Here is a 22655-nt window from a genome sequence, read left to right as displayed (position 1 = left end):
TACCTACTAAATAGTCCAGCACAGCCCTGTGACAGAGCAAACAAAAGGTTTTAGAAATCCTGGAACATTTTAATGGGGGTGTTTATGCTGATAGCCCATAAGTAATAGATTCAATTCAAATGTCTCTTATGTGGGATTTCAGTGTAATCTTTTAGGATTTTTTCTCTCATATGAATCAATCAATCCATATGGGAAAAAATAAAATTAAAAATGCATATTGCCAGACACTTGCTGATTGGTAGCAATTATAATTTGAAGTCTCTGGAAGGAACACTGAATTCTTAAGATTCAGGAAGGAAAGGTTAACAGCCATCAGATAGCTACATCATTGCATGCCAAGTTCCATGTAATGCATTGGCATGCAGAGGGAGGTTGTATGCTTACTCTAGGACAGTTCTGTAGGGCTTACCCATCTTGAGGCTGGTTGTATACTCATCACCCAGTTCGATGCTGGACAGTCCTGCGTGTGTAGAAGAGCATCAAGCCAGCCTAGTCTAAACAATGAACCATGTGCATGAAATGCATAGTGTTGTCATTGCAGACAGTGAATTTAAACAAGTTTACAATAGTTAGTTCAGGTTTCCTGGTGTCAGATACGGGGTCAGCAATAGAGATCTACAGAATACTTTGTTTGATTTAGATTTTGAAGTGTGTTGTGGTATTCCTTGCAGAGTTGGTTTGCCCTGTTGGGTCAGCTGGAGCGTTTGGCCTCTTGCAGAGAACAAAGCAAGAGACTGTACCTTAAATTATCTACCACAATGCTTGGTCTGGTGGCCTGGCTTCTGTCCAGTGTATTCCTTAGAGATGGCATCTGAATTCTTCATGAGTCATGCCATGGTTTAGAGATCATGGTTAACATTTTCTGTGTGGCTCGCTACATAGGAATGTGCTGTAGTCAGCTGGATGATGCATTGTACCACGAACCATGTCAAGCCTTTGTTTTATTTCTCAATGAGCTATCAGGTTGTGTGCATACACACACTTTTCTCTCACACACAAACACTCTACAGTGCAGAGGACACGGACGTAGGAGCGTTCTGATACCAGAGTATGAAATCCTTCCATGCTGCTCAGGGCTGTCATTAGAACCCCAGCGTATGGCTCTAGTCTCACACCTCCAAAGTCTCCTGGGCTGTAGCCTTTAAGAATAAAGGATGAAAGTAAAATTGTTGGATGTGTTTAAATCTTAAATTCCCATGGAGGGCAGCTGTCTGTGGGCCCTCGAGCAAACTCGTAGGACTATAAGCCCCTGAGAAATGCCTCAAAGCTTGTGACAACTATCTGCAATCCAGCTCTGGAACAGGGCATTGTCCGTGACTACTCTTTATGTGCTTTAGCTGAGAATGCTAATTTCCTCTTTTCAAGGACAGTGAATCTTTCACTGTTGGGACTTATTGTGAAACAGCTTTTCATTCCTGCAGTATTCATGTGTGGGGCTGCGGACACTGATAATAGGCTTTCATGCCAGGAGCCAGGAGAAATCCTTCCCCAGCCAAGGATGCAGATGCAAGTGACCAGGCTGGTAGAAGACAGCTTGCACCCTTTGTTCTGAGTGCCTTTGGCACTGCTCTGTGGAACCCATCGGGGTGGGAGTGAAATCTGTGGGTGCTGGACAAGCCCATCTTTCTCTGGGACAGTCCAGGACTATCCAGGTGAAAGCAGGTTACATACATGGTGGAGCTGTGTATTTATGGAGAACAGAACCTCATTTGGTCGGAATGCTGAAGAACCCTGGCCAGCGAGGGGAGGAGATGGGGGAGCGCCCAAGGGCATTCCTTGGTGGAAGCCATGTTCTCCTTGATGTACAGAGTTGTCTCTGGGTGTAGCTGATCTGGGCTCTGAGCCCCTTTTCTTCAGTGTCACTTTGGAGTCTCTGGGAATCTGTTCTGCGGAGAAGGCCACTGGAATGCCTGTATGGGATTCCTCCCAGCTGACAGGTGCAGGGGCCTGGGGGCTCACGGAGGGCTGGGAGAACAGTGCAGGTCACATGCCATGGAAATTGCCTGCTATAGCGTGTGGTGTTACCCGCACAAAATTCTCTGTCACGTGCACGCTCTGGGGCATCCCACCTCTACCTAGTGCTCAAGGCGTAACCTGGTTAATTTGGGCACCCCAGCCCTTTCCCAGTTCTTAGGGCTCCAGGAGAAAGGCACCTAATTTACCCCTCCGTGGGCTCTGGGCTCTACTCCTTCTGGGCTCAGAGCACACATCCATTCCGTGTGGACTCAGGGCTTAATCTTTTGCAGGTTTACGGGGTCTTTTATCAGTGAAAGAGCCTTACACAGTAATATCCTACTTAACCTCTATTTATTAACAATCACCAAAACAGAACACACACCCTAAACATACAATGTTCACCACTCCCACTCCCAATAAGACAGATGAACTTTTCTTGATGGCCAGTCAGGATCAGGTCATCTGGGGACTCCAGCTTCTGCACTGTGTCATTGGCAGAGTGTTGACGTCTGGCAGCTTTGTTCTTGGGGCTTTGTCCTGGAGTTGGTTCCCAAAGAACTTCCTTTCGGACCCCAGTTTATATAGTGAAACTTGAGTCCGGCTTAGATGTACCTTAACCAATCATTTTACTAAATTTTTACTAACCAATCCTAACATACTGTAACAAAATTCTCTAACCTAATCATCCCACCACCTTAATTAATTTACACCTAGTAAAATTAATTATGTAACAGACAGAAACAATCACGGGTGGCCGGTGACCCGGCTGCCCGAGGAGGCTAACCCCCGGCATTTCCCCTTGTGCCCGAGGCCCTGCTCCTACCCGCTTCTATCTCCCCTGCAGGAGCCCAAAGCACCCCCACCGCAGCCCCCCCTGCCCAGTGACGGACGGACGGACAGATGGGGGGGCGGGGCCCAGCCCCGGTACGCCACAGCCCCGGTGCTCAGGTGGCCGGGCAGCGTGGTCACCGTGCCCCCAGCCCCAGAACTCCAGGCGCTCCCCAGTCCCGGTGCTTGGGTGGCCAGTGCCAGGCAGGCAGCACGGCCCAGCAGCAGCTGCCTGGTGGCCCCAGTTGCTGCAGGAGGCATGCTGGCCTGGGGGCGGGGCCACGGCAGGCTGTTTGGGGAGGCAAAGCCTCCCCTTGCCTACGCTATCCGCCACCCGTGGAAACAATCAAAGAACCAGACAGAGATCACACAGACAAACAATAGAGAAGTGGGGACCATAAAGATAAAACAATAAAGAAATGAGGATTTTACAAGCACAACTATTGATAAGTGATTTCTTGACAGACAGACGCTATCAAACTAAGTTTTCTTTAACCATCTTAAGATCTGTTTCATTCTCTGGTGATGGTGGGTGCTCTTAGGACAGGAGCCTCCTTCCTAACAGCCTGCTCTGACCTTGTTTTAATGTACCGTAATTTAGATGGAATGTGAGGATGTGACTTTCTGCTGCTTAGCTACTGGCTGCTGCTGTCTTACTGTGGCTGCAGACAGACCTGAGGCCTCACAATATGGCGACAGTAAGTCGCCTGCTGTAGCAATCCTGGGAAGAGCGGGCTGGCGGAGCGCGAGCTGGCTGCCTGCCCCAGCCTCTGCTCAGGCACGTGCTGCTGCGACCGGTGAGCTGGTGCTGCTGCCGTCAGGGGGACTCTGGGGATGGGGAAGCCTGCCGGACCCTGGAAAGAGAACAAGTGGGGCAGGAGATCACTGAACCCAAACCCAGCCTTCATGCCAGACCCGAGCCAGCAAGGAGGGGACGTGAAGGCGGCTGGGTCCCATGATGGTTGTAGGCGCTGCCCTGCAGTGGAGGGGGAGTTAAGGAGTGTGGCATTTCAGCTGCTCGCAGGACAAGGCCTGCCCGGGGGTCCTGCTTGGCTCATGATTTAGATTTTCAATCCCTGAAGGTTTGTGGTAGCTCTGGTCAGAGGAGTAGCCCTGCTTCCTCCCCGAGAGCTGAAATTTGGGGCTCCCCTCCTGAGAGCCATGGAGGTCCCACAAGAAAGCCTCCCATAGCCCTAGGGCTGCCCTGAATTCTCTCAGACCTCCCCCCCCCGGCTCTCAGCTCTCGTTCAGGAGCCGCATTCGCTTACGTTTCACTGGGTTGGGGCCAGTGGAGACGTTCTGTGCTTGTGAAGCACGTTGTGGAGAGTTACAGCCCATCACAAGCACTCCCCTGTTCCCTGGGGATCACCAGCAAAGGAGACATTTCCATGCAGCAGAACTGCAGCCAATCCTGCTGCGCTGCCCTATGGAGGGGCCCTGCCTAAGGGGGTCTGGGGGGACAAGAGACATTCTGCATAACATTTATCACCCGTTGGCGGCGAAGGGGAATTTCAGATTGCGAGTGGAAGGGCTCGAGCTGCCCGTTTGGGCCACGAGGGAGCAGGGAACAGGCACATTCTGGGGCAGAAATACTGCATTTACAGCCCCAGCAATGACATTTGGCTTTCTCAGTGCAGGCCTCCCCACAGCCCATCGCCCTCTCTGCTGTCAGGGTGTCACGCTTGCTGTCTGTCCTAAGGCAGGTGATGGGGACATAGTCAGCATTGGAGAGAAGAGGCCAAGTTCATCACAAGGGCCTTGCGCCAGGGAGGAACGTAGTGTCCAGCTAGGTGGCTGGTGGCTCCCCTGGCTCAGTCAGGGCCTGATCACGCTCAGAGGCGTCTGGTTACAGATTCCTTGTCTCGTGCCGTTTGATTTTATACTGCATTTAGCAGATATACGTTCTGTCTTCTCCAGGCAGGCCCCGTGTGCCCTGGGCTCTCCCTGCTGCACCCTCCCTGGGGCAGGGACGCCAGGCCTTGGGGGTTGTGCAGGCCCCGTGTGCCCCACAGAGATGCCCTGCTCCTGCTGCACCAGGATGCAGGCACCTGGGCTGTTTGTTGTAGGGGCCGTGGAGACTCTGCTCATCCCCTCCCTCTGTCACGGCCAGATCTGCTGGCCACCAAGGCCCCAAGTTGATCACCCTCTGGCTCAGTTAATGGCCCATGTGCTCAGGTTATTGTTTAAAAGTCATTCCTCCATGGAGGTGCTCTCCTTGGCTGCTGCTTGGGTGTGACTTGGTGCTGGGCCAGTGCACAGGGCAGGCCCAACTCCCCTCTGACAGCCTTGGTGAGGAAACAGTGAATCCCGCATGGCATAGTGTGGCTGGGGGACAGGTAGGCCATACACTGCGGCGGGGGGGCGGGAGCTGGCCTGGGTCTGGGTCCAGGCTGGGGCAGTGCTTCTCGGGGGTAAACCCTCTTTGAAAGGACACGTCCAAATGAGCAGCCTGGGGGGAAGGGCTGGGCCTGGCCTGAGACAGGGGTCAGCATTCAGCTTGCAGTGCCTGGGCCTTCTTTAGCCAGTGGCTGACTCATCTCGCTGGGGCTTCCTCCTTAGCTCCCCTGGTCTCTGTGCAAAGGGCTAAGGAGGGCGCCCAGCTGACCCTGGCTTGGGCAAGTTCTGGCACTTACTGTGCTGTCTCCTTTCTAGGGCTTTGCTGTCTGTATCTAGTGCCCTACAGCCCTCCATGGGGAATGCAGGACCAGTGTCTGCCTTCTGCCACCAGCAGCTTAACCTCTGCCCAGCTGCCTTGGCATCTCGTTAGCAGCCCGAGGGCCTCAGTGGGGCAGACTGCAGCATCTCCAGTGCACCTGCAGAGAGGTGGCCATGGCATGCCATTCTCTAGCTGGCTCCGGGCTGATGGCTGCTGAGGCCACAATGGCCCCTGGCACGGCCACCATGTAGCAGCCCAGGGGGCTGCGTGCCATGTGTCGGACACTGGGGCTGCCCTGTTCTGCACTCGCTCTGCGTGGGTGCATCTGACCCATCGCTGCCCTTGTGGCTGTTCCCGTTTCCCTCTTGTTGAGCGACCGTGACCGTCTCTCTCTCTTGCAGGGTCAGACTGCAAGCCATGCTCCCGGGAGTTCGCTGCCAGCAGCATCCCCACGTCAGACTGCAGCAGCCCAGACACCTTCTCCCCATCCCTGGTTGCTGAGGATGAAGTCTTCTTCACCAGCATGGCAGAGGAAAAGGCAAGTGTGGCCTACAGTTCTGCTGCCAAAGCACTGTCCTGTGGGTGAGAGTGCTGAGTGGGCAGTCTCCAGCTATGCAGGGGCTAGGCAGGCAGCCCTGTGGGGAGGGCTCTGGACTGGGAGTCCCCCTCCCTTTTAGCACAGTATCCAGGGTACTGTCTGTCCTCTGCTCCCATCCACAGTCCCCGCTGGAAGCATCAGGTCCGTGGGACTGCCTCTGACCTGGTGGCAGTCTCGCTGTCCTCCGCAGGGTGCGGTGGATGGATGGTTGTTTCTCTGGGGAAAGTGAGTGAGATTTTGCTGCACCAAGGCTGCTCTGCTCAGCCAGTGGCTTCACTTGCAGAGACCTGATGCTCAAGCCCTTGGCTTTGGGTCTGGATCCAAGTGAAAGGGGTCAGAGGTCAGACAGCCCAGCCCCCAGCCAGCGTTTGTATCCCCCACCCTCTGGCCTTGCAGCAGCGAAAGCTTTTGATTAGGTCTCCTGCAGAGAGGGGAAGAATGTCCAGGAGGATTTGCACTGATGTGAGACTGGAGAGCAGGGCTACTGGGGAGCCTGGAGGGCTTGGGAGATAGAATCATAGAATATTCGGGTTGGAAGGGACCTCAGGAGGTCATCTAGTCCAACCCCCTGCTCAAAGCATGCACTTCCCCTGTGCAGGGGGAAATAACGCACTCCCCTTATCATAGAATCATAGAATATCAGGGTTGGAAGGGACCTCAGGAGGTCATCTAGTCCAACCCCCTGCTCAAAGCAGGACCAATCCCCAATTTTTGCCCCAGATCCCAAATGGCCCCCTCAGGGATTGAACTCACAACCCTGGGTTTAGCAGGCCAATGCTCAAACCACTGAGGTATGCCTCCCCCTCCCTTGACATTAGTGGGAGTCAGGCACAGGAATGCCATATGCCACAGGGCAGAAGCATTAGGCACTCCGTGCTAAGGTGGCAGCACAATTCACCCACCAGAGAAGCCCTTTGTGCCCTGCTCTTCGCCCTCCAGAGTTGAGACCAGCGACTGCCCTGCTCTGGGCCTGCAGTGCCTGTCCCGAGGCAAAATGCAGAAAGGTACCAGAGCCCTGCTCTTGGTGCAGGCAGCAGCACAAAAATGTCACGTCTCAGTCCTCAAAGCCAGCCAGGTGATAAGCCATAATTGTCAGAAAGCCTAACTCCAGCCCTTTGTGCCTCTTCCCCGTGTCCTGCCAGTCCCTGTGTGTCACAGGGCGACAGTGATATCTCCCCCACAGGGGAAGGTGAGGTGGACTGGGTGTGTTTCCGAGGTATCAGGGACAACATGTTAAGTGTTAATATTCCAAAGCCCCAGAGGGAGGGATTAGTTGCCTTTGTATGGGCCCAGCTGTCTCCTGGCTTGTCACAAGAGGTGAAAGGGAAGCTAGTGTGAGTGGGAGCATGCCCCTTTCTGAGGCCCGGGCAGCGTGGTCTGCCCCAGCCATGCTCTGCTGTGCCTGGTCTCTTCCCAAGGTATTAAACTGTTGCTCCCTTGGCAGGAAGACTCGTCGTCTCCGGAGCTGGATGCCCTGATGGGCAGTGTGCACAGCAGTACTGAGGATCTCCTCTCCATAGACTTAGCTCTCCATGACACAGAGTATTACAGAGACCTGGGGCTGCTGAACCTGCCAGAGGCCTGTGTGACTCCAGCAATGGCAATGCTGCCCGAACGGGCAGGCCAGGCGGTGCCAGGCTGTCCTGTACCGGAAGAGAAGCCTGGAGGCTTGGGGCGAACGCTTGTGGGCATTGGCTGCCCCGATCCCATCTCCGGCTCAGTGCAGTACAGGGAGGCCAGCTGCCATTTCCTGAACAGTGACTCTGCTTGCTCCTGTGCGGCAGGGCTCCCGGACAGCCCCCCTGCAGGGGGGTGCCAGGCAGAGCAGGGTAAAGGACCGGAGCGGCATGAGGATGGGGAGTCCTTCCCCGCGCTAATGAGATCCATGTCCACCTCATGGAGGCACAGCTGGGAAAGCCCTGTGTCACCTACAGACAGCGGGCGCAGGTACGGCAGGGCTCCCACAGCCAGGCTTGTGTGGGGCCTGTGGGGGGAAGGAGGGGGAGAGGATGTGGTGAAACAGCAGCTTTCCAGCCACCTGAAATCAGGGTTTGAGCCCCTGTGGGTGAGAAGGGGCTGCCGCTTCCTCTGCCTGGGATGCACCTGTGCTTGCTGTGTGACCAAAAAACTCCCCTAGGCTGGGGGTGGGGCTGGTGTCCCTCTCCTGGGCTTCCCTAGACGGGGAAGGGGGCAGTTCTGGGTCTTCCCCTTGGTTATTCATGTTGTGGCCACATACGGCCCAAGAACCACCCAAGGGTCTGAAGCTGACCCCTGACTATCAGGGGGCCACATTCCTTGCAGGTTTTTCAGTAATGCTGCTGTAAGCCCAGTGTCTCAAGGAGCTGGCAGCCCCAAGATGCTGCTTCCTTCCCCAGCCGGAACGCCCCAGAGCTGAGCGCTGGCTTATGGCTGTTCGCTCCAGGCACCAGACTGGGCCCTGGGGCCAAGCTCCCCTCTAGTCCAAGGTGGCAGCACCAGGCTGGGAGGAGCTGCTGGCTTGACAGTGACTGTGCCATCTCTGTTCTCCCCCAGGACACCCCAGCCCCGGTAACCATTCAGGGAAAGAACTCCAGTACCCCGGGTTGCCCTGAGCCACCCATACAATGGGTCTGTTCTCTGCTGACATCTCTGCTCCTCCCCCTGCAAGGGGCTGGCTGGCAGCCCACCCAGAGCAGCAAAGGCCTGTGCAGTGCTTTGGCTGGAATGCTCAGGCAGCCCAGATCTCTCTGCTGCTGGGTGGTCCCCCTCCCTAGTCAGCCTCTGCCAAGGGAGGCCTGGAAGCCTCCCACTCCCTGTGCTCTGTGGGATGTAAACTCTTGCAGGAGGCCTGGGTGTGGGGGGCCGGAAGAGGGTTTTGCACCATTAGCCGCTTGGCGAGAGGCAGCAGCAGCAAGAAGGCCCTTCCCAGCAGGCCCAGGAGTTGGAAAGAGGATCTCCCCTCCTGGGGTGAGCGGGGTCCCTGCCTGCATCCCTTTGCCCCAGGGCGGAGCTCCAGAGAATGGCACCAGCCCATCCTTGTCCCCTCAGCTCTGGCTGTGCCAGCAGGAGAAGGTGTTGAGTGGGCAGCTCTGCCAAACCAGCTGCTCTCCCCTGGAGGGAGCCTGCCCATGTGATCCCAGCTCTGACCCTGCCCTCTCTGGCAAGCCACATCCTCTTCTGGGTTCCTGTGGCTGGAGAGAGGGTGTTCTGTGGGTAAGGCTGAGCCAGGGCTGGAGCTGCCTCCTCCGCATGTGCTCTGTCACACACAGGCCTCTGGGAGGGATTTCTGTGCACTGGTGTGTCCTTGGGATGAACGTATTGATCTGGCTGCCGGCAGGGAGGGAGCTGTGAGCCAGCAACGACTATTTTTATCTCCTCCTCCTTATAAGGTGCCCTGGAATTATCTTGTGCTGAGATCTTGGCAGTTCTTTATCAGGCGCAGGCTTCGGTCCTAAGACCTATTGTTGTTCCATCCACTGTGTATCGTTCACGGCTTACGTTGTGGCAGGAGCATGTGAGCTAGTGTGGAGAGTGGCCAGGAGCAAGCCACAGCCTTGGTCAGTCCCCTTTCTGGGTGATTTATGATGTGTAGAGAAGGGGAATGTGTCTGGTTCTCCTGGGACCTGTGTCTGGCTAGCAGGAGCCAAGTGACAACGATCAGCACCTAGGTCCCACAAGGTACCATAAGATTTTTCCATTGGTCTCTATTCATCACTTCGCTGCTACGTGGCTGGCGTCCTGATAGCGCGCTAGGAATCATCAGGGCCTTGGGGGACAGGGGAGAGTTATCCTGGCCTGTGGCCCCCTGAACGAGGATTTCTTTGTCCTGCCTATTTAGCAGCCTCCACTGTAAGCAGGTGGTGGCAGGTTTACAGGACAGTTTTATGGCAGTGGCTCTCTGCCTGCAAAATCAGGCTTTTTCAAAGGGAAAGCCCGATGTGATTTTGATGGTGTTTTAGCCAACAGGCATACAGCATGCAAATGGAGTTAGGCCATGCTGGCTGGGCAGCTGCCCATGTCTGTCCCAGAACCTCGCAGGGGCTGGGCAGGGGTCAGCAGTGTTTGCTGGCACAGTCTGCCCTGCAGGGGTATGGGCAGGTCATGGACATGCTGATGATCAGAAAAACTGATCTGTAAATTCTAGAGTGATCTAGTAAGGTCACCCACTTTTAGGGGCCCAGCTCTGCAGGCCTCACCTCTCTTGGGCGGAGACCCGCATTTCTCTCCCTCCTGACTGGGGTATGTCCCGGCTGCACGGTTCCCTGCCTATGCTGCAATAGCCCCAGCCAATCAGACGGCCTAACCTAGCATCTGCACGTTGCTTTCTCCACAGAGGCTATAAGCAGCGTAACTGCCGACGGTTCTGTGACCACTCGACTCTTTCCAAGCAAGCACGTCTAGGTCTAAGGTGAAAGCAGTACACAGAAAGTATATTAAAAACACTAAAAGAGCCTGCATGCATGCTAATGAGCTCACCAGAGATCACCCCTAATGCCAGCAAGGGCTCTGGCCGGTGGACAGTCCTTCAAACCCCCAGGGGTTTTGTGTGGTTACAAGTTCATAACAGCTTTAGCTCAAAACAAGAACCACCGTGAATCGGTCACGCTCTCCTTTCTACTGCTCGGGCTTTAGCTCTTCAGATTCTGGAGTAGTAATTAGCAGACAGCGGTTCTGTCCTCAAGGCATAGCTTCAGACAGCTGGGTCGGGTGGTGTGAATTTACCTTCACCCCGAGGAATTTCCTAGGAAACCCACTTCACTTTGTCCCAAAAGATCCTCCGTGTCTAGCCCGTTGTTTAGAACAGACCTTTGAGGCTCACAACACTTGACAGGGTTTACTTTGGCCACATTTCCCCCTAGAGGAGTTGCTTCCAATTCCCCAATAATCCATAAACATAGCATTCAATACAGTGGACTTCACAGATAACTTAAACTTAATTCAGTGCTGTGAAGGGTTGGAGCCTGTCTTATAGCACACTCCTCCTACTTACCAGGCCAGGTTCTGCTCTTGGAGAGCCAGCTTGCTGCCTGGGGTTATTCTGTCCAAGCTCCCTTCAAAGAACCCAGGGAAGCAGTTTCCAGCTGGGTTTGCTGTTTATTTTAACCCTTTGAACAAAACAAATCAAACCTCATGGATTCTTCCCTCAAAGTCTGTGCAGGCGGAGTGGTCCCTTCCCCATATCTGGCCCTCACACCAATATCTTCAGCAACCCAAAATTCCTGGCTCTGACCTCAGAGCCTCAATAATTCAGGACTTCCCATAGTCTCCATTCTGCCCATTTGGTTTCTGGAGCAATTCCTTTCTGCAGTGGCTCCAGCAGCAGTCTGTTAGGGGAACAGCCCCTGGCCCTCAGCTTTCTGGAGTCTCTCCCTCTCTTATAAAGATCAGCTAATTACATTTCTGCTCTCCTCTCAGGTGCAGCAGGCTGGGCTTGCAGGCAGCCAGCTGGAGGCCTTGGACTCCAAAGGAATCGTATCCCTTATACCTTCACAAATATATTTTTTCCAGGCTATGGCAGGAAATTTCCCTATCTGTCACCCCCAGGCTGCTGTCCAAAGTAGTTCGTGCCTGTAATGGGCCTTTCTTGTCCTCAGCTGGCTGTCCTAGAATGGGGACGCAGGTGTGGCTTTACTTGGCCGGCCTCTGCTCACCTTCCTCAGACTAACAGCACAAATCACTGGCTTGGGCCCTCACTGAGGGCCAACGGCCTTTGTGGAACAGACGTATCTGGTGCAGAATTGGGCCTGGATTTCCTGTCTGTCCCTGGGGATAAGGCCTTTGACAGGTGGCTGTAGAGGAGGGCATGGACCGGTGTCCTCTGTTGGCCCCCTTGCTGCCTTCGCTACCTTCCTGTGGTCTGAGTTGGTTTCTGTTTCCTGAACTAGGCTAAGCTTGGATGCCTCCGAGATGGCCAGTGACCTGGAGCAAGAAGAGCTCGAAAGGAGCCTGCCCTGCCTGGCTCCCCGTGTGTCCCTGGAGCTGCCCGCGGCTGAGGTGGAGGCCTGGGGGGGCAGCGGCAGCGCTCTGATAAAAGTGGAGATAGAGCCCCTGCACCTGAACTTCGCCATCATGCCTGATCACGAGGACACAGTGAGTGGGCTTGAAAGCCGTGCCCGTAGCATGCTGTGGGGAGTGGGAGATGCTGGACTGCGGGACATGCAGGCTCAACCTGTGCCCCGTCTCTCCAGGCTCTGTTCCTGTCTGCACTACCCCCAGGGACCTTGGCACCTGTGAATCCTCAACTGTGTCCTCACTCTGCTCTGGGACAAACTGCTCCAGCCCCTGGGCCCTGAGGGGTCACGGGCACACGTTCCTGCATAATAATAACATGGGTCACTTGGTGGCTTCTGTGTAGTTAGGCTCACAGACTCCATCAGAGCCCCAGAGAAGAGGGACATCTCCCCCATCTTATAGACGGGGAACCTGATGCAGAGGTCACCGAGAGTCCAAGCCAGTGAGGAACAGAGCCCAGGTCTCCTGATTAGCAGCTCTACTCAATGCCTTTGTTTCTTTCGATTCACTATATCTAAAAAGGACACCTGTACAAAAGTTCTAGGCACCCTAGCCGGTAGACAGCAGATATCACAGCAGCATATACTTCTTCCACGCCATCCTAAAGCCCAGACCCTCAGCCCTCCCTAGAAACCCTAATAAATAGATGGCTTTTCCAGCATGTCCTGTGATCGTAACTCTGGTTAAATACCAAAGGGTGGGGTAGGATGTCAGCCTATTCCCAAGGTTTTTTTCCAGTGTAATTGGTTTTGAGGGGAGGCCCTGATTTATGCCGTGTGGTAACTATCTGACTGTGACTTCCACCAAGACGGTGGGATGGGGTCATCAGCAGAACCCTGCTGGTGCTCGGGACTGGTGCTAACCGCGTGCCCCTGAAGCACCCTTGCTGCATGAAGGGCAGGAGGCATTGCTGATTCTTCTCTTTTCCAGGAATATGACAGCAATGGGAAGAGACTGAAGTCAAAGTATGTCCCTTCTGCCTGCAACAAGGTTTCCTCTCCTCTAATCTCTCACAGCCTGGCGGTGTCGCTCCCAGCTGCCAAAGGTGAGTAAATGCCTGGCATGAAATAGGTTAACTGTACAGACATAGTCTTAAGAACGTGCACTAGCAGGAGATCCTGTGGAGAATCCCGAAATCTGTGCAGCCCTGAGTATGGACTCGGGTAGCTAGCCCATGCCGCTGCCTGTTTCACTCCAGCTACGTTACTGTGTGTTGCACACTAGCTCAGTCAGAGCTAGTGTGGTTATGTCTTCCCAAGCCAGAAATTACAGCCCCAGGTGCAGTGCAGACGCAGCCTGAGTCTGATCTAAGGAATTTCCATAGCCCTTGTTACCATGGTATGCAAGTCCTGACCTCATAGCTGTCTCCAATGCCACAGAATGTGTCCATGGCTGGATGCGGTGTCGGATCCCTGGTTGCACACAACAACAAACAGTGCCCTATGGACAGAAAGCGGCATCCCGACAACACAGTCTGTACATGAGCCTCAGTCCCGCCTGTCAGGGGCACTGTGCAGCTTCCCCTGGTAACCGAGCTTCCAGAATGGCTGGTGATGTGCAGCCAGCAAGTACTGAGCCTGCCTGGGATGGGATAAACCCAGGCAGGGCACAGCCTTTAGAGCAGAATCGCAGATTCTCATTCCTGGATTGGACAGGCTTTAGGAAAGCAGAGGCAGGCTAGAGAGAGAACTGACCATCACCTTGCTGGGTATCCTGTTGGGGTTTATGATCCCTTTGTGAAGTTCCCTGGGAAAAGCTGCTGACACACAAACCCTGCTCAGAAAGATCACCTTCCCCTTTACTCTTGCTCATTCAGAAACCCCTTGCTTCAGAGCAGGGTGATGAGACAAAACTTGTTGGAGAGCACAAGGAACCCATGAGAACACCAGGGTTTGACCATGGCCTGCCACCTCCAAAGCATCCCAGCTCATGGGAGCTCTGCTCTGTCCACACCCAGGGAGCCTGCTGCTGAAACCTCCATTAATGAGCCCGCCAGGCTGCCATCAAGCAATGTGCGTGTATCTCCGGCCCTGAGATGGGGAGGGAGCAGAGAGAGGATGTATCGGAGAAGTAGTGCAGGAGTGCAAGTAGCTTGGAACATATGTGATGAGCTGAGCTCTTGGCCTCTGATTTCAAGGGGAATGTGAAGGAGGCAGCAGAGAGAACGGAGCAAAGAAGGGACAGGTTGGGAAACCAAGGCAGATTCCACAGCGACTCTCCTTCCCCATTAAAGGGAGAGTGGGAGCCCAGCAGCCCCAGGGTTAATTGTTCCTAGCTTGAAATGTGACGCTCTGCCAAGGGGCAGCCCAGGGAGCTGGCATCCCCACTGACCATGTTTTCCCTGGGTTCCAGGTATTGAACCGCCTGCGCTGGAGATGATTGAAAAGGACCATGTGGCCCCAGACCATGTGTAGGTATCAGTGATCCTGGAGCAGGGGGTGGGTCAGTGATTCTCTAAGTTCTTCTGAGTTGCTGGGGATCCGGATTCAACCTCTAGCTGTAAGAGAGGAATTAACAGCAGTGCCATGAGCCATGGGAGTGCCTGCTCTGGGATGCGCCCCGGCCCCATGGGATGCTCTGGGAAATGCCCTGGGCTCACTGAGATTGTCAGCCAAACTCCCAGTGACTGCGCTGGGCTCGTGTTTCATGCTGTGTGAGGCACAAAGTGGCCCTGCAGGCAGGTCTCCGTAGCTGGCACGCTCCCTTCGTCAGCTGCTCCTTCCAGTCACCAGGGTATGAGGGAAGCATTTTGCTGGCTCTTGCTACCCCAGCCATGAATCTTGCCCTGGACTGAGCTGCATGGGGGTTTGAAGCAGCAGCCGGTAGGGAGACTTCCTAACCCCTTTCTTCCTCCCTGGCAGGCTGATCGTCCAGCAGGTGCTGCAGGAGCTGAAACAGTATCACGGGTGAGTGTGGGGCTGGGAGAAGGCACCTGTCACCTGGGGGCTGGCTAGTCTCATGGGCTGTCCTACCTCCCAGTGCCCCCTGGGGCAGCTTCCATGCAACAGCCCCCCAGAGTGCACAAGGCCCACCAGGGTCCCCCCAAGACCTTCCTGGGAGCTGACATGCACAGTTTACGTGGCCCCCAACACCACCCTAGGAGCAGAGCCACCCGTGCAGGGCTTGCCAGGGACCCACATGGGAACTGCCCCACACCAATCCCCCCCCCACAGGGTGTGCAAAGCCTGCTGGGGTCCCCCTGGACAGGCAAAACTCGCTCCCTTCAGAAGCTCTGGGGCAGTTTACTCTTCCTCCTAGTCTGATGACTTGTCCTGTTCCCCTGCCCAGGGCGGAGCAATGGGCCTGCACAGCGGACGGAAGCAGCGAATCCCAGCAGAACCTCACCTGGTTTGAGTTCCTGTCTGAGTAAGTGACCCGTTGGCACGGGTGCCCCATGTCCCCATCCTGGCTCCCGTGTCCCAGTTCTCCATCCACCCAGGCATCCCAGCCAGCTGCCTCAGGCGGGATCAGGGCCCCATTGTGTTGAGTGCTGCACAGATGCAGCCCTGCCCCAAGGAGCTTACTGTCCAAATAGGCAGCAGGGTTACTCTCCTCCTCTTGTAGGCAGGTGCTGCGTCACAGAGGGGAAGTGACTTTCCCAAGGACATGCAGGAAGTCAGTGGCTAAGCTGGGACTTGAACCCAGGTCCCTGGAGAGCTCAGCACCTTCACCACAAGGCTGCAGATGTGGGAGGCGACTCGCACAGAACCTGATGCTCATGAGATTTGGGAAACTCAATGTTGGGGGGGGGCCTTGGGGTGAGTTCCATTGGGTGTCTCTCCTGGGGGCATTGTGAGTGGGGTACATGCCTGTCCCAGGGCTTCCATGGCACTTCTCGCCCCCACTTGCCTTCCCTTTGGATGAGATTGGTTTCCTGGCTTGTTTCAGGGCTGAGGACAATGGGAAGAATGACAAGACTGAGAGAGGCACCAAGGTGAAGCACCGGCTGAGTTGCCTGCGGAACCGCGTCACCGGGTACCGGCAGAAGGATAAGGTGAGGGAGAAAAGTGGAACCCATGAGGGGCTCACAGCACTGTCACCAGAGAGGATGTAAGCTCCCCAGGATCTAGGGCAGGGTCTAGCGGGGCTGCTTTGGGTCAGACTTGGTCTCCTCAATGGTGAGCATGACAGCAGCCCAGCCCCTAATACCACCTGCTCGGAGCATTGCTCCCTGCGCCCCGCCCAGGGCCAGATTTCCTCAGGACTTGTCCTGGCTGCTCTAGCATGGGCTGCCCAATGTGCGGGGAGTTCCAATCAGGGAGGACATTTCCTCCAGGTGGCAGCACGGCCTCCCGTGTGGGGAAAGGGTGAGGAGAGGGCTGGCAGGGCTGGCTGCTGGACTGCCCTGGGGAAGCTGTCTTCTTTCCAGTGCATGGACCCTGCCCGGGGCACATCCCTCCCCAGGCAACAACCCCCGGGCATGGAGTCGGTGTGAGTTTATATTCTAGGGTGTGGTGCAGATGTTCTGCATCCTGCCCTCAGTCACATGTGCACCCACCCTAGTGGGGCTGCAGAGACTCTGGGGCTGGCTCAGTCCTTGGGGAACACATGCGGGCCGGGTACTAACCACATAATTGCATTAGCACTAATGGGCCCAACGTCTCTGCTGAGGGGTCAGCTCTAGGTGTGTGTGTGCACCCATAGTGAACTCCTGCTACTCTGTGCCATGACACTGCTTTCCCCCTTCTAGGGTAAGAACAAAGACCAACAAAAAGAGAGAGAAAAGAGCCAAAGGTGGAAAAGGGTCAATGGGCACCAGCTGGCGCCAGGGACTTTCTCCAGCTGCACCAGCTGTTCACTGTGCACCAAACCTCTGATGAATAAAAATGGCCTGCAGTGCCTGAGTGAGTATGGCTGATAACATGGCCTGGCTGTACCTACCCCCCCTCCCTTCTGGCCTGGCTTGGCCTAGTTGTGCTTCCTGCCTGGCCTGGCTGTACCCGCTCCCCCATCTGCCGTGCCTGGCCTGGCCTGGCCTGGCTGTGCCCCTGATTCCTGCCTGGCCTGGCTGTAATTGCTCCTCCCTCCGTGCCTGGCCTGGCTTGGCTGTGCCCCCGATTCCTGCCTGGCCTGGCTGTACCTGCTCCCACTCCGTGCCTGGCTTGACTGTGCCCCCAATTCCTGCCTGGCCTGGCTGTACCCAGGAAGCCTGGCCTAGCCTCTTTGTTCCCAGACTCCCATGGGGCATGGCACCCTGTTCATTCTCATTGGTCTTAGCTGCCCAGGCATCTCCTGTCTCTTTCCCAAAGGAGGGTTCAGGGTCAATTCATTCCTTTAAATTTTATATTAACAAAAAGGGAAGGTCAGGAAATGCTCTGTCCTTTCTGAGTAGCCCTGAGAGCATTTTTGGGCCTGGCTGGGGCTAGCCCCACTGGGCTGCCTGGGCCCAGTCTTTCCTTCCCAGAGACACAGATCTTTCAGCTCAGCATGTGATGTGGGAACAGACATGGGGAGTCAAAAAACCATCCAGGGCTTAGTTAACCAAAACCAAAGTGAAATGCTGTCACCCCGAGAACCCCCCCCCCACACACACTGGGGCTTGGCTCTCCCCTGTGGGGTTGCATGGAGAGCGCTAACCCTGTGCAGAGGCAGGACAAGCTCAGTGCATCTAAAGAGAGGGAAAAACATCCCTAGGCTGAGGTGGGAGGGCTCTCCTCTGTGGAATGTGCTGGATGGACGTAAGGCTTTATCCTGCTGCATGGTCTCACCCCTGGGCCTTGTCCCCCTGCTTCCTGGGCTTGGTGCGCGGGTGAAGCTGCTCAAGGCACTGCAGAACATTGACCTTCCAGAGGGAAGCAGCAGGAGTTTGGAAATGGCAGGTTCTCTCTCTGCACCCCATGCCCCTTGGCAAAGCTCGCGCCCAAGCGAGGGATCTTCAGAGGTGCTCAAGGTCAGTAACACCCTTCGAGGGGGAGGAAAGGACTGGCCACCCCATGCGCTCTCCACGGGAAGGATCTTTTCCTTAGCGGCGCCTCGGGCTGGCACTGAGGTGTAACCAGGGCTTTTACAGACACAGGCGGACCCGCTCGTATAGGCCTCTAGCCGGGCTTGTAACACCGGCTCTGATAGTTTTGTATTGCGGTAGTGCCTAGAGGCCTGGCCCTGATTCGCTGGGTGGTGCACCAACACGTAACAGTCAGGTGGCCCCTGCCTCAGAGAACTGACGGGCTAAAGGTAAGACAGAGGAACACAGGCAGAGACAAGGAGCCCAAGGAAAGAGTGAGATGCTGCTGGTCAGACTGAGAAGCTGCAACTGGAGTTCCCCAGCTGCCTGGCTGTCGTGTGTGTCATAGGTGTCACAGCAGAGGAAATGTCAAGGAGGGGTTTGGAGGGGGACCAGGAGATGGCTTAGCAGATGTTTATAGGGAATTCCTCCCATGCATGAGGGGTGACATGGTTACAGTGAGGCCTTGGAGTACTGGATGTTGGCTTTCCAATTAGCTACATTAGCCGTGACTTAGTGTATAGTGCTCTGTGCTGCCAGGCAGGAGACCTGCTTTGATACTCAGGTCAAGCCTCCTTAAGGAGCTCAGACCCGTGCCAATGCTGGCCAGGTTTCTTTGCACTGCCTTTGGGATCCTGGGTTCATTTCCCCAGGCTCGCATGCCTTAGGGGTTCGGACTCTGGTCTGCTGTGTAGGAGAGCCCAGTGCCTGGATCGTCTGGATGTGTACATGGTTCAGCGTGTCGCAGCCTGGAGCAAGTGCCTGGGGCTGGGTGTGAGCTGGAGCCGCACAAAGCTTGGATCTGAGCTGTGCTGTAGGACATCTGTGATCCTGTGTCTCCCGTGAACATGCAGGCACCAGACCCTGGCAGGAGGGAAAAGCTCCGAATCTCACCAGGACTGTGTGAGCGTCTCCTTTGGCTTTCCTGGGTGCCCAGGGATGTTGTGCTGTGCTGGTTAATATAGTGTGTTGGGCTGGGGCAGCCAGAGTTTGTTCTCACATGGTGTTCCCCTCAGGCTACCTTGACGGGAGCTATATGACAGCTGCTGTGATTAGATGCCCTTCTCCACCCAGACCACGAGGGAGCCCAGCACGCTGCAGCCTGTGGAGAGAGTGGCATTCAGATCGGGCTGGACAGCATGCTGGGGCTTGGAATCTCTATAGGCTGCACCTGTGGGCCAGTGATGATGGCTGACACCATTGGCTCCATTTATTCCAATTACGGCTGGCCCTGGGGCTCCTGTGAGGTGGCCCTTGGATAGGCAGCGTTTTGGTCCCTCCCCGGCAGCAACACAGCCAGAGTGACCTCCTGCTTCAGAGTGACACTGATGCCTGTCAGGTGGCAGTCCTGGAGCAATAGACCATTTCCACCCTCTCACCCGCCCCAAACATTGGCTGTTCCTATCCTTCTTGCTCAGTAATAGCAGTGAGGAGCCCGCACCTGTGATCCCAGACCTGTTGGCTGCTGGTCTTAGCATAGCAGGTGTTGACAGCATTTTAACAGCAGAGCCACCACATGGCAGAAGAGAAAACAAGTTTAGTGACCTAGATGAGCAAGCGAGTTACAGGGGAGGCCAGAGAGAGAGGATGGAGGGCTGGGTAAGAGGCCCCAGGACTTTCCAGTTTCCCGTGAGCACAGATGGTCTGGTAGCTACTCTGAGTGGACTATGACCTGGATTGCCAGTGAGAATCCGAGCTCTGCCCCTTTAAGTAAGAAGCAATAGCAGGACCTGTGCTCCTAATTCAGAAAGGCAAAGAGGAGTCAATTTGTTGCTGGTAACACAAATGCATGCTGTGAAAGAGAAAATCATCCTAAATAGCTCCACACAAAACACAATTGCCTCCCTCTCTCCATGAGATCCCACCAGCCATGCCTGGAATCAGGGGCACCCTAAGGTATAAAGTCCCTTAATGAGGGCAGGGAGGCAGGCAGCTGGGTGCCAGCTTAGAACCATGTGGGGTCCAGAGCATGACTAAAGAACATTTTCTGGAGCCCCTGTTTCAGGACAGTGGGTGATTCACAGTCTAAGCCCTGGTGGAAAATCCACACCCCTGTGTGACATGGTTATACCAACCAAACCCCCAGTGTAGACAGTGCTATGTGGACAGAGGGCTTCTCCTGTCAACATAGCTACTGCCTGTCAGGGTGGTGGAGTACCTACGCCGATGGGAGATGCTCTCCCATTGGCATAGTCGGTGTCTTCACTAAGCAGCACAGCTGCACTGGTGCAGTGCTGTAAGTGTAGACAAGCCCTTAGAAGTGAGATGCCAGCAGGACTGACTAGGATTCAAACTAAGCGGGTCCTCTGCAGCAATTGCGACCCCATCACTGGAGTCTAGACGGAGACAGGCCCCATTCTCAAGCGTGGAAAAGCCGGTGTGTCTAAATTAATCCTTTCTCATAAACATGCTCCCAATGTTTATGTAACAGGAGTTAGATGAATCCCAGGAAGCCACTGCCAGGAGCAGAGCTCTCCAGCTCGGCTGTGCCATGGAAGGGAGCCAAGGGTTTGCCACTGAATGTGTTACAGCAGGATTGTCTATATTAGGTTTGACCATTGGGGGGTTTTCTGCACCTGATGAGTGACGGATTACATGCTGAAGGCTATGTGAGGCAGTGTGCAGCCCCCAGTCCTGTGGGCATACGAAAGAGGGTCTGTAGAGATCTACCTGCCAGGGACATGCTGAAAATCTATAATTGCAGCCAAAGTGCTTTGCAGATTTCAGGGAAGCTCTTCTCCCCTTTGAGATTCAAAGTACTAGTGTGTTATTAAATCCCCATGAATCATAAAGGCTGGGGGACTGGCTGGCTCAGGTAACAGCAATGGCATATAAAGCCTTTAACCTTGATATCACTATTGCCCATCTGTCCCAGTTTGACGCCTTGCTGGCTCTCAGTGGAGAGACTCAATGGGCCTTGGAGAATGAGCTCCTGTTTAGACCCCAGTGCTGGGCTGAGGAATATTGGTGCGGGAGGCTTGAATTTCTCCGACCCATGTTATACCTGTTCTGTGTACATCAATCTCCGAAGTTGTTGGGCCAGCATCTTTCACTAGTGGTGAATTAATTGCTGAAGAAGAAAACAGGCTCAGGCGTCTCTTCTTTGTCCCATGCTCGGATTCTAACATGTTAAAGTGACCCCCTCATCTTGCCAGTTGTGTTTAGTACATTGATGTCTGCATTTTTGCCCTGGGCTCCCCAGAGCAGCGCCAGTAAGCTAATGTAGGCATGCAGTGCTTGGACTGGAAAAGAGCTGAATTCTGTGAATTCCAACAAGAAACTTCTGCTACTAGCCCTGACAGAGGCCAGAGGAATCTGAAAGCTAGCAGTAAACTTGAAACTTGACATTTCTAGAAAGAGACACAGCTGCCTAAAAACTTCTATTTAGGGAAAAGAGAAAGAGGTTTGGCTCCTGTGGCATGGTGACAGTGAAAAATGTGCTGGGAATCCCATTTGGAATGGGAAATTACTGACAAGAATCCAAATGAAACAACCAGCAGAACCAGAGAGACCACGAAAGGCCACCACGGTGATACTATGCTAACATTGCTGTAGGCCAAAACAAGGTGAGACTTCAAGCGATCTGTTGAATTTGTTGCCACATATCTGCATCCTAGTGGATGCTCATTGCAACCCCTGGAGTTTAGAGAAAGGGGACAGGATGGCTCTTTGCAGTCAGATGGCTCTGTTCAGTGCTTCTAGTGCGTCTCCTTGTTGCTTTTCATCTTCTTTTCCTTTCACTTCAGTGTTGCTTTTTTACTTGCCCCTCTGTGGAACAGTTCCAGGATCCTATTCCCTCAGTTGCCTGACACAGCTCCAGGATCTTATCTGCTCTGCCTGGGGAGTGGATAAGCAGGCCTGGTACTGATGGAGCTTCTCTTGATTACATGTCTGGGCTTTTCCCTATCTCCTATTTGTTCAGTGCCAATAACAAGTGTTTTTTCGTGTAGATTATTAAACGGCATTGGAAGGATAATGCTGTTTTCTTTGTCACTATCCATCCCTCATTTGGGTTTGAAGAGACAGTATTTGAACTGGTTGCTGTGCACATTCTATACTGACGTTGTTCAGATGCTCACAGGCCATATACCCCCAGCATAAGATGTTCTTCTTGTGCCAGTTTTGAAAAATTATAGTGACACGCAGGGCTGGATTTAGGGGCAGGTGACAGTGGGGGTTGGGAGGAGGCACGCTGGGCTTGGGGGGCTGCTTTTGGTTGTTAGTGACAAAATGGAAAATAGAATGTTTGAAGTAAAATGTTTCAGGTATTCCATATGTGGATTCATTTTTCACTACCCTCCTAGAATGTTCTGGACCTTTGTGTGCAAATTTATTGTCTTATATGACAGGGATAAATCATGCATGCAAATCATTCATCAAAGTCGTGAATTGGGCTACAAATACAATAAAAAATAAGGTATTCAAAAGTTTAACAAGTAAAGGGGGGCACTGAAGACGCTCCTTGCCTGGGGCGCCATTTGGTCTAGGGCCAGCCCTGCTGACACAGTCTGGGCTGCATTGCACTTGCGTATGCATCTCATCTCAGTGAAGCACAAACACAGTCTGTGTCTTAGGATGATTCTGTCACCAGATGGCAGCCTTCTGTTTACCCCCAAATGGCATCCTCGTTATTATTTATCATTTGTATTCCCATGGAGCCTAGGAGCCCCAGTAAAGGGCTA

The 22655-nt window shown here is 54.3% G+C and overlaps 1 protein-coding gene across 1 annotated transcript in view; it reads left to right on the top strand.

The window, feature by feature from the left end:
- Positions 1-22655, top strand: part of ARHGEF18 (Rho/Rac guanine nucleotide exchange factor 18) — a 90686-nt gene that overhangs the window by 11431 nt on the left and 56600 nt on the right. The window contains 9 exon segments of the mRNA XM_027834281.3: positions 5842-5978; positions 7483-7985; positions 11903-12107; positions 12960-13074; positions 14382-14439; positions 14891-14935; positions 15318-15395; positions 15918-16023; positions 16720-16873. Of these exon segments, the coding sequence (XP_027690082.3) occupies positions 5842-5978; positions 7483-7985; positions 11903-12107; positions 12960-13074; positions 14382-14439; positions 14891-14935; positions 15318-15395; positions 15918-16023; positions 16720-16873 (1401 nt within the window).

Source organism: Chelonia mydas, chromosome 25, assembly GCF_015237465.2.
Source record: "Chelonia mydas isolate rCheMyd1 chromosome 25, rCheMyd1.pri.v2, whole genome shotgun sequence".
Taxonomy (NCBI): Eukaryota; Metazoa; Chordata; order Testudines; family Cheloniidae; genus Chelonia; species Chelonia mydas.
The sequence above is the reverse complement of the archived record's forward strand: the minus strand, read 5'-3'. Positions and strand labels throughout refer to the sequence as shown.